The 12,340-nt window shown below is 39.7% G+C and overlaps 1 protein-coding gene across 1 annotated transcript in view; it reads left to right on the top strand.

The window, feature by feature from the left end:
* The window catches only part of LOC139740781 (endonuclease V-like), a 73,665-nt gene that overhangs the window by 27,897 nt on the left and 33,428 nt on the right, over positions 1-12,340 (top strand). Inside the window, exon 7 of the mRNA XM_071651355.1 lies at positions 954-1,022. Within this exon, the coding sequence (XP_071507456.1) occupies positions 954-1,022 (69 nt within the window). The remainder of the gene's footprint in view (positions 1-953; positions 1,023-12,340) is intronic.

The raw sequence follows: 12,340 nt of genomic DNA, 5'->3' as shown, positions 1-12,340 counted from the left end.
TGAGAACGTCGTATGGTGCAACCAGGCGTAATTTTCGAATGTGACATTTTAAAAAAGAGACATTTTCCAGTTCTTTCCATGCTTGATGTGAGCGGTTTGAGCACAAATCTTTTTGATGAGATATTTAGTAATGATAATCTATAGTGTTCAGTGTCGTACAGTGGGGCATAGTAAAAACTAAAGATGCAATCTGCCTGTGTGCTTTATAGGTATAGTATTTCTATACTTGGTAGTGACGTAAATGGAGAGGGGCGTTGGAAATGGAGGGACAAGTGGTACATATGAGGAGTTGAATGATAGGAGTCTCCCATTAGATGAGAAGGTGATAGTAGATCATGGTCGCTAGCAGGTGCCCCAAGGTTATGATCACTTAATGTTGTAGTGTCAGTCAAAATGGTTCTCATGTTTTTGTGTGTGTCATTTCAATGCGCAAACCCTGCTCAATCACAATCGTTAACATCTTAAAGAATATTTCTGTTGAAGCAGATGCGTGTTTTGCTTTTGCTATAAAGTTTTGCGAGAGATTACGTGATTGGTTGATTGATTAAGGAGTCAAGACCAACTCTTACTCTCTGCTAGATTATCAAACAGTAAGTCCAGATGAATTGATTTAATTTTGTACCTTTATTCATCGTTACCTGGATAAATCAGAACTTACACCATTTCAAATCAATTGTGATTGATTAAAAACAAGCCGTCAGCAAAGTGACATACTATGTGATCTCAACTTCGATGTCAAAGTCGTTGCTACAGTGCAAACATGTCAAATTTTCGTAGTCCCTAACAAACTGTCTTATAATGCCAGATCCGATTCTGATAATCCCGTGTACCATTCTCCTCATTTGCTTTGATAATACATCAGGTTGAATTCAACTTGATTATGTTGCGGGCGTGCACTTCAAATAATGAACTCAAATGTTGTTGAAATCCTTCGATATTTTGTTTTATTTCAGGTTGCTTCTCTACAGTCAGGCGGGGACTCTTTTGATTTGTTGGGGGCATCCGGCAAGATTTGGGGCAAGGTAAGCTAGTTTTTATTTATAATATTTTTGTTTGTTCATTCAGTGACCTGTGTACTCAAAGAACTCTGTAGAAGAGCAGGTCATAATGGACAGTTGTTTTGAGTTTTACGTGGCAACCAAGGGATAAACCTTTTCTGTGCCAATGAGTCAATAATTGTGCACTTATTTCACACACATACCTATGGGTAGAAAATAATTGTGTCGCGCTGAGGGTTAATTAATTGCTCGTTGTGGCATAATCCACGAGATTGTTACCTGCCCTTCCCGGCCGGAGGACTTCGAACAAACATGGCTGCTGCCAAAAAAAAAATCAACTGCGGGGTCACAAGACTTAAAATCCATGGTGCCATCCACAGTTTGTGGGCGAAAATGCTGAAGAATAATTGACCAATAATGAATCTAGTTTCACGTGTTGGCAGATCGAACAAACATGTTTTGTTCATTTAGAATTTTGACCCCCCCCCCTCTAATAAACAGGACGTCCAAAAAGATGAGGGGAGGCTCGCTAAGACTTCGAGATTTTCTTTGTGAGATTCCTTCAAAGTCAATCTGTTTATTACATGTATGATAGCATTTTGACATGTGTTTGAAGGGGAAAAAATACATGCAGCAACATTGTGTAAAGCTCAGTTAGTAGGAAGAGAACTGCATCGTAATTTCTGTTTGAGAGGGAACAAAATATGAAGAAACACTTCTTGCTTCATCTACGGGTTTCAAGGTAGATACACTTACAGGAACATTTTGTTTTTACTTTACATACGAAATGATTGAAGCAGAGAAAGAAAAATTGAAATTTTTTTCGTTGCAACAGTGCTGGCGTCTTTTTTACGATAACTGCTATGAGACAGTACACTTTACACACAATCGACTGAAACAAATGTGTTAGCTGGAAGTGGAATGACTAACGAAGTCTTTGTATCACACACACGCACATACACACGCACACTCACACACACACACACACACACACACACACACACACATACGAACACACTCAAGTAAGCCCAAAGGATGTATTGTAGTCCTTGATTATTATAATTCTCTAAGTATGCTATAGATCGTTCCACAAGTATGTTGTATTTCACAACTCAAATGAAAATGGGAAAAAAGTGCGTCGACAAACGTGGAAAAATGAGCCTGGGTTTTGCTTACTTGTATCTAAAAGTGTTAGAAAATGATACACATTTTGATCGTTAATAACTCAGAAAGCATACATCGGATAATACCGAAGTTGATACGGGCTAATACATAACTGAATAGTGAACATTATTTTCTTTTTCTGGGGTTCTTTTAACATGATATTATGAATCAGTTTCTCACTAGGTACATTGCAAATCTGTACATGATATGAAGTAGGTCACGTTTTGTGACGTACAAAACGTCAGACACTTTTGCATTGTGAAAAGAGGCATTTACTCACTAATTTCATCACATTCCCTTTTGGTTTAGAACTGTTATCCAATCTCAATATAGATCATTGGAAAAGCTCCTCTTTGCCACAATTTGATATTAAACTAAAATAATTCCATCGTTTATTTTGCGGAAGCCCACCGACCAGAATAAAAAAAAAAAATAGATTTGTAATTTACATGCACTTGTCAAGGTTTGTCCTTCACGACAGGTTTCTACAGATGGGAAATTTAATCCTTTTCAATTTATTGTTGTAAGACAAACCACAGCAGGGAAGAAATTTGAACCTGGATGGATTTTCCTCTCATATATCAGAGATAGCGTATCCCCAAGTAAGGATATGTCCACCTGCGAACTGATGGACCAGAGCGCAGCTGGATTCAATTTCATTTCATCGATTTCGCAAACTGTGACGAAAAAGACGCAGATCGAAGTATTGTGCAATGTGCTCCCCGTAAGGGCCGACATGTGACGTGACAGATATATGCCGTCAGTACAGTACGCCTTTTGATTAGTCTCTTGTGTAGAATCCATCACATTCACGGAGGAAGGAAATAAAAAGTCTCAGTGGAAGAAGGCCACATGTGTCCCAGCGATATATGAACCTGAAGAGCCGCATCCATCCATCTTTGAATTTCGACATCGAATATCATGAACACTTTCGCTACAAGTAGTGTCAGACAACGTATAGTGGCAGCTTTGAGGATATATTCCCTCAACATTCTCATAGTAAGAGTGTAGAATAAAGGAATTTGGAGGCAATCAAGTGCACAATATTTGCTCGTTTTTTATATCTCTCTCACTATCTTCTGCATTAAAGATTGGTAAAAGTTTGTTTTGAGGGTGCCTGTTTGATATGAGCTCGTTCCAGATTAGGGCTGCATAGTGGGAAAATCTCCCTTTCCCCAGATATGCCCAGGCTTTTGCAAGATCACATGTCCACCCATGTTTACTTCATTTCTTATTCTGTGGCCATGTAGTGAACGAGACCGGGTAAACATGTCTGACAGATAACACGGCGATTCAGCACTTAGAGCATGGTATACCATTTTGCATTTGTAAAACTTCCACCTTTCTTCAACGTTTACCCCGTCTCAATTCATTTAAGATTACTCGTGTCAGAGTCCGAATATCAGCTCCTGTGGGATCTCTTGCCATGTTTTGTTTGGTTTTTTTCGTGTGTGTGTGTGTGTGTTGTATGATTATTGCGTCTTTCGTATTTTGTGAGTAGTTTGACCAGGCATTACAACATATTCAAAGAGGGACATAAATGGGTGAATTAGCCATTTGCAAGAAGTATCAAACTGCTTCTTGGTTAGTGAGGGCGGTTAGTTGGCTCAGTCAGTAGCACGTCTGCCGCACGATCCTAAGGACCCAGGTTCGATACCCGGGTCCCACTGAGCAATGTTGTGTGTAATCATACCATCCCCTCTTAGTAAGGGGCAAAACACTCTGACCCTCAGATAGGACATAAAATGGAAGTCCCGTGTGTGAGAGAGTCACAACTCGTGCACGTAAAAGATCCCGCTTCATTCATTCATCGCAAAGAGCAGGGTGTTTAACTCGGTGAAGTGGTCCCGCCTTACATCTAACTGGACCCCATGGAAGACCAGCTATTGCAGCTAAATACGAGCTGTCCAGCCATATTCTCAGATAGAAACGAAGCAAACAGACATGTATTTCTTGATGCGACACAGTCTAGGACACAGTAAACTATTATTATGTTATCCTTTAGGTGACTTATTGGAATGCTGTTTGGCTTCCAGCACACTTTCCTTGTCTCCATTACAAAACTTGCAAAATGCCATGGGGCAGTTTAGTTGTGCGCGCTTTAATTTTCGAAAAGTGAAAGATGTAGAACGCCCCTAGTATGGTTAATTAGTGTAGTTTTGTCTTAAACAGGCTTCAATAAAAATAGGTCTCAGAAACATGTGCAAAAGTGCGTGTTGTGAATATAGTTGTGGATAAAAAAAATCAACAGCCACAGCTTTTGTATACGATATACAAATTGCTGTTCATATACCGTGGGTCCTTATTGTGGATCCTTGGAGCATGCAGGACGTCTGATATTGCAGCAATGTTATCCACCAGTGTCGGATAAGTGTCGATTCAGTCCAATAAGTGTTCGATGTGTGTTAGACTTGTGTTAGGCGACTATCAGACGTGTCCAGCCGACATCCTATGACAGTCTGTTGAATTTGTGACGATTAAACGGTCATCAGACAGGTCAGCTTGAGTCTTCGTTCTGGAGCTCTTTTGGCATTGGCATCGCCCTCGGCGAGCGTCGGTTAGAGTCTCTGAAGCTTAATTGTCGGAACAAATTTCATCGGACTAATAGGAACGCCGACATTGTGGCATTTTGGGGATCAGATGAGCCTCCGATGGTCAGTGGACTGGGGGCTTGACTTATCAGTCCAATAGACCGCAACTTCATCATATAGATGTTCGATTGGCGTTCGATTCATCACTGATTGATTGGCGCCGCTATTTCACCGAATTCATCAAGTGTTTGCTTGGAGAAGGAGAAGCGTTAGAAAACCTTGATTTCACACACGCACACACACACACGCACACACACACACACAAACAAACAAACAAACAAACAAACAAACAAGCACACAAACATCAAGACAGGAAAGACGGAGGAAAGACGGAACGTCTCATCAGATTAAAGGGATAGTATAGTATTGGCCGAGTTGGGGATTCAACCTTTCATTTCATGCAAGATACTTCAAAACCACTTTATGAAAGAAACAAAGTAAATCAAAACGATATTGATAAAAGGTGGGTTCAACCTTTTATCCAGGATTGCTTCGTTCTCGATATCTCCGCCATTTTAAAACCAGTTTTCATCAAATAACCCTAAACTTTGAATTCCTCTTAGATTATATGCTTTTTCATATTTCATAGGAGATCTCTCATTATCTTAAAAAAAAAAGAATCATCATCAAAAAAATGTTGGAAACCTGTAGCCCCATCTCTGTCGAAACTGTACCATCCCTCTAAGAGGCCATGTCACGTGTAATTTGGCATATACGAGAATGAGATTGGTTGAATGACATATCTGTGGCATCCGGAAGTCATGAATTTACAAAACGAGGAGTCGCTGGAAGCTGGAAATTAACGGACCGATTTCCCGAATGCTGATGAGCAATAGAATATTATCATTACGTGAACAACCAGACCATACGATTGCTCGAAGTGGTCGCGAGTTCGTTAGAAATTGTACACAAACACAAGAAAAAGTTTTTTTTTATAGGGTTAAGGAGTTTGAAAATGGAATTAGGTCACTTACAGGAATTTGTCCTATTATATGTGTACATCTGAAATTCTTTAAAGATCTCACAGATTAAAAGAAAATAATCTCCAGCCTTAACGTATCAGGTATACTCCCAATTTTAGGTAGTCCTTACTTACTGTTACCTAATACAAGTTTTTTTTTTCTTTTATATTGCTTTTCATCCAAGAATGAAAGATGAGAAATTGTGGTCATATGCACATTCAAATATTCTTCGCGTCGTACAAGTCATACATGCATTTTTGTTTTCTATATTTGAAGCTTTTCCGGTGCACTCATTTATTTTTACGGATATAGATACTGCCTAATGTCTTAGTGCCATACAAGCTTGATGATTAAAGGAATACAAAAAGAAAATGTATATTGACTCACAGTTGAAAGTGGATTACCGCGTGTCTAAAAGGGTCAAGGATAGAAAAAATAAGAAAAGAAGAGGACATTTATATCCCAGGAAATGGAGTGACCGTCCTGTGAAAAATGGTGCACTAATGATGCTTGACGGGGTGAGATTTTAGAACAAGATTGACTCACTGATGCAGTGATATTTTTGCCTTCAAGATGAAGATAACGGCTGGATAGCCCATAATCAGCTGCACTTTTCTGGTGCCGCTGGTCTTCCATGGGGACCAGTTATAAATAGGTAAGAAAGAAAGTAGAAGGTTACATATCAAAATACAAAATTATGATATTATGTTTATTTGTTATGCCTGGTATGATAACGATGGCAACCGAGAGGGATATTTTTTCCGTCTTTTGTCCGCGTTTTTAAACTTGCCTGTCGCATGGTGTGCACGTCGATCACGAGTTTGACACCCACAAGTCATACAGCCCACTATAGGCAAGTAAGGCCCACAAGTCTGCTACTCATTACACCACGGGGCTTAATGTACGCAGCGTTGATCTCGTGGGCCTTTTTGCCTATATATATAGTGTCGGACTAATGGGCATTGTTTGCCTATAGTGTTGGACTCATGGGCCTTTTTAGCCTTAAAGTGTCGGACTCGTGGGCCTTGTTTGCGTAGTGTCGAACTCATGGGCCCATTTGGCTAGTGTCGAGCTCATGGGCTGTATATGACTCTTGAGCTGTATGACTCATGAACCTTTTTTCAATGTCGAACTCGTGGGCCGTGTGATTCGTGGGTGTCGGTCTCATCGGATGACCCCGTCGCGTGTGGTGCCAAATATGAAAGTGGTAAGTGTAGTGAACAGGTTTGTGGCGCTGAGATCAGTGACAATCGTGTACGTTAAGCGCTATTCGTTTGTGCTGCGTCATACCATGGACCTAGGTCCATGGTCATACCGGGGAGATGGGACCACCTCCCTGGTCATACTGTCGTGTTCGCAGAAAGACATACGACCACGACAGTGATAACGTCATATCCGGTAGGAAAACTATGGTGTATCCCGATTTCACATCTTTATAGATGTTGATTTGTGGAAGTCTCCTTGTACAGTCGTCCTCTCTCCTCAATTATAATTAACAGGATCAAACACCCGGGAAAGTGGTATCAAAGTTATACGTCACTGTCCATGTCGTATGTGCACGGCCAGGGGTCAGAGTTCACTGGTGACTATTCAGAGGTCAGAGGTCAGCATGACGCTTTTAACGGATTTCACAGGCCGGGCAGGGAAAATTGAACACAAATCGATCAAGCCTATTTTGTGTTGATTGCAGTGAACAGGGGAAGTTTTTCGAAGGTGGGAGCATCAATTCAATTTGATTTTGTCTTGTAGACGTTGTTGATTTGCGTGGGGCGCGGCACAAATGACTCGATAATGACGTTATTATACGCACATATATAAAAATGGTTTATGCCATAAGATTAGGAATGAGCCTTTAAGGCAGTGACAGTTTAGCATGCATTTTGTGCACGTCCACACCACGGATGCTGTAGGTACGCTTTTCTCTACCCCCACCCCATTCTTCTTTTTGTCTCACGAAACTCTCAGAAAACTGGTCATCAGTCCACAAAGGGATAAACCAGGAATGTTGTTTTGTTTTGTTCCTCCCTTGTACATTTCAAGACTTTGCTAAATCATACGAGAAGGGAATGCGTGAGTAAACAAAGGATCCTTCTGCGCTTGTCTTTTTAAATTTTTGTTCATCTGGCAATATTATCTAAATAGTTCCGGGCGAAGAGTGATGAAAGAACTTTATGATTTCTACATTGGTTTAGTGCTCAGCACTTTTTACGGGACAACAAGCTGGTATTTCGTGGTTTACGTGTTAAAGTGTTAAGAACACGATCGTTTGTGCAGCGCCAAAGCATGGGTGTACTTGAGGACAGCAGAAATGTTTTCACCTCCGTATTTCTCTTCTATTTCTCGCTTCCTTTCTGTTTTTCTTGTTAAATAAAGAAGTTAAAATTTTGATGGGTGTTAAGACCAGCCTGTCCACAGATGCCTTGTTTGTAGATATAGGTGATTCATCGTGGAAGCTAATAACTTTGAATTTTGATTGGTTGCCCCCCCCCCCCCCCCCCACACACACACACACGCACACAGGCCAAAAAAAAAAGGAAAGAAAGAAAGAAAAAGAAACACCAACAACAGCACTCATCACATCATGGTACATAAATGCTGGCATAACTCCTACTACATACGTCCTATGACAGAATAATTTTGATGGTCAAATGTTTATTTAAAGGTAAAGGATAGCAAATATTCTACCATCATTGTGTGCTGTTTGTACTATTCGAAGTATGATTCATCAGGGAGTGGTGATATATTATTGTGCACTTCCTTGTTTTAGGATTTTGCTTATTTCAGAATTGCCCCTACCTGGTGTATACAGTTTCTTTTCGTGTGCCTTTCAGCCAAGATTGTATATAGCTGACGTCTATTGTGCTGTAGCGCCCTCTACGTGGCAATATTCGTATCACTGACCGGTCGCTGCGTGCTCGTCTGCTTTTTCAATTCAAGATTGTTTTACTATGTCGTCTATTCTGTATTTTTATACCTTCGAAGTGGTGCTGGAGGCATTATGTTTTCGGGTTGCCCGTCCTTCCATTCGTCCGTCCGTCCGTCCGTCCTTCCGTCCGTCCGTAATCAATTTTGTGGACTGCGTAATTAAAAGACTATTAGAGACATCCTAATAAGACTTGGCATGTACATGTATGAGGGGGTGAAGTTGTGCCTATCAACTTTTTGGTGCAGATGCTTAAGGTCAACGGTCAATGTCAAATGCTCAAAATTTCACTATTTTCTCCATATCTATGCATTGACTGAAGATATTTTCTTGAAACTTAGTGTATACATGTACTACCCATCAAAGATTCTCTGTTGAGAGTTTTGGGTCATGAGGCCAAAGGTCAAGGGTCAAAGATGAAGTGAAAATGTTAAAATTTCATGTTTTTCTTCATATCTCGGAAATCGTTCTAGGTTTCTTCATGGAACATAATACATATGCATGTAATGACTGGCGGTGATTATGTAGGAAATTTCGGGGTCGTGGGTCAAAGGTCAGGGGTAACAGATCAAGGTCAACTCTTCAATATTTTCCGTTTTCCCTCATATCTATGCCATGCCTGCATGTTGTTGTTTTTTTAACTTGGTTTGTACATGTATTACCCAATAGAGATTCTCTGGGAAGTCTTTTTGCCAAAAAGGTCAAAGGTCAGAAGGTCAAAGATCAAGTGAAAGTGCTGAATTTCACTTCTTCCTCCACATCTCGGAAGTGGCTTACGGGATCATCATGAAACTTAGTACATATTTATGCATGTTCTGTCTTTGAACAGTGATTTTCTTAGGAATTTTAGGGTCATAGGGTCAAAGGTCAAGGTCAAAGGCCAGGTTGAAATGCTAACAATTACTATTTAATACAGAAATTACTCTTTTTCTCCAAACCTTGACAATTACTCAGTGCATAAAATTATAAAAGGGTCAGAAGTCAAGTAAAAGTCCTCATATCCCCAAATATTACATGCTCTCTTAAAAAATAATGCATAGCCATTCATCCAATTAGACCTAGTTCAAGAAAAGTGAACATTCAACACATTTGTGACAAACATGTCTTTTTGATATTTTGCCAATTATGTAGAACTGTCATCACACATTGTCAAGATGTACTATAAGACCTATTCGGAGAATCATGCATAATGACGGAGGCATACCAGTCGCCATAGCGACATTTCTAGTTTGTTTGGTGTTTTTTTTTTTTACACTGTGTATAAGCACATGGAATCTACTAATGAAGACAACATTTGCAGGTCCGTAAGAAGATTGTTAAGAATAAAATTAATTTACTATTTCTTATCATAATCATTTTTATTACTCTCAGATGATGATTAGTTTTATACATATCATCATCATCAACATCATCACCATCATCATCATTGTCATTATCGCAATCATAATTGAGAATTGTTGGTCTGCTGCAGGTATCATGTTTTCGGTTACAGCTCGTTATTCCGAAGGTTCGTTATTCCGAAGGCTCGTCAGTCCGAAGATTCGTTATTCCGAAGGTTCGTTATTCCGAATTTCATTTTCGGATTAACAAATCTTCGGAATAACGAACCTTCGGAATAACGCCACAAATGTTCGGATTAACGAACCCTTTTTCATTTTTGGATTAACGAACCTCTAGGTATGGGGAATTTGTGTGTTTCGGATTAACGAAACCTTCGGAATAACGAACCTTCGGAATAACGAACAGCACCCCATGTTTTCAGGCTTCTTATCATGTCTCCAACGAGTGTTATCTTCTTGGTACAAGCACGGAGTGTGCAATTATTTTCTTTCATAGTACATGACACGTAGGATGACCAAAGAAAGAAAGCAGAAGTCATTTGTGTATGCACCCTCGTGTGTGTGTGTGTGTGTGTGTGCGTGTGTGTGTGTCTGGGTGTGTCTGTGTGTGTATGTGTTTGTGCGTGCGTATGCGCGCGCCTTTAAGTTTCAAGTCAGGATAAGGAAAATAAGTCAAGAGTAAAAAATTATGCTGTTGACTCTTCAATCAGACACTATATGCATCAGAGATCCGCAATGAGACAAAAATCAATCAGAAATTGATTCAATTTCCCTGTAATTTTGTACTCTGGGGAATTTTGACTCGCGAAGGTTTATCTGGAAAGTAAACGTCCCTTTCTGTCATCTGAAATCACATGAAGGTATATTGATTTTCCCATGAGATGTCCACATTTGCATCCCAGCTATAATTCCCTCTCTCTCTCTCTCTTTCTCTTTCTCGATATCTATGTCTATACATGTACATGTATTTGTTCTCATTTATTTGTTATCTATTTTATGGATTTTTAGTACAAAATGTTTCTGACTATATAGCATAAAAACTATACGATGAAGTAAAGAAAGTCGTTGGAAAGCATGACAACATCAAATCCTCACAAGTAATTTCTATGCACCACGAAAATTATCACTTGGACAGTGTAATTCGGAATGCGGGGAGGGGGGCAGGTAAGAGTCGAGCACGCATGGTAAATGATTCAATAATGAATTCGGATCTATACGCAGACAGGCAAGAGTTGTTTGTGTGTTGTTGTTTTTAAAGAACATATTGGCGCCGAGTTTGAAATTGAAGCGTCATTTAACTGACATACTGAAAAAACAGTTGTAAGCCGAGAGCAAATTTTTTACTTCAATGAATGAATAGATGATTAAATAAAAAGAAAGAGTCATCATTAATGAGGCACACATATGCACGCACACGACAGAAGCAAAAAATGATACAAATTCGCCTTTCGAAGAAAAAGATCCACAACTCTCCACCCCACCCCCCCCCCCAAAAAAAATCCTGAACTAGTTCAAGGAGTTAAGACATATTATCTGTGCGTCATATCGTATATTGATTCTCATATAAATATAATGGCTGTAGAGACAAAATGAATTGGACGAGAGCAATTGGATTGCGTGCACGACAGATCACTAAAACTCAGATATAAGAATAATGTTATTATCGCCTGAGGAACTGTCTGGAGGTGAAGAGGAAAAAAAAAAGACGCAGCCTGGATGATAAAGACTAAAAGAAAATAGACCAAAAACAAGAAGGAATTCGGAGTACCTATAATATAATATTCAGTATCATCATGACGTGTTCAGGGCCCCGTTTCATAAAAGATGTTAGGATGGCAACTCTTGCTGGAATAGCAAATTCCCGTAGCAACAGCCAATCAGGAAGCTAGATTCTTGTCGTTACTATGACAAGTGTCATTCCAGCAAGAGTAGCTGTCAATACATTTTTTGTTTGTTTTTTGTTTTGTTTTTCAATTGAAATGGGACCCCGGTGTTTGTGTGCGCGCATGTGTGTGCGTGTTTTTGTTTATTTATTGTTTTTTTTTTTATTTTGACAGCATGCTGATCTGACAAAGAATATTAAGACGCTGAATGAATCAGCAGAACAGTTTGTGCTGAGATTCGAGAGATGAGATATTGTGGGCGGAAAGTGTTGTTGAAAAGTGCTGTAAAAAGGGGGAGGGTGATAAAAGCAAGGCAGTCAAAATCGTCATCGCTGATTATGGAGACAGTAAACAAGCTTATACCATCTCCGTTCATCTAAAGTCTGGACGGAAAGGAACGCAAAGCTTTCAAGGACGTTTTTGGAAGACTCGGTTTGATAAACGGCCAGCTTCATGCAGAGCGGATAGTTTTGTGACGT

This window comes from Diadema antillarum, unplaced genomic scaffold, assembly GCF_040938485.1.
Source record: "Diadema antillarum isolate AM-2024a unplaced genomic scaffold, OU_Dant_1.0 seq00000881_RagTag, whole genome shotgun sequence".
Lineage (NCBI taxonomy): Eukaryota > Metazoa > Echinodermata > Echinoidea > Diadematoida > Diadematidae > Diadema > Diadema antillarum.
The sequence above is the reverse complement of the archived record's forward strand: the minus strand, read 5'-3'. Positions and strand labels throughout refer to the sequence as shown.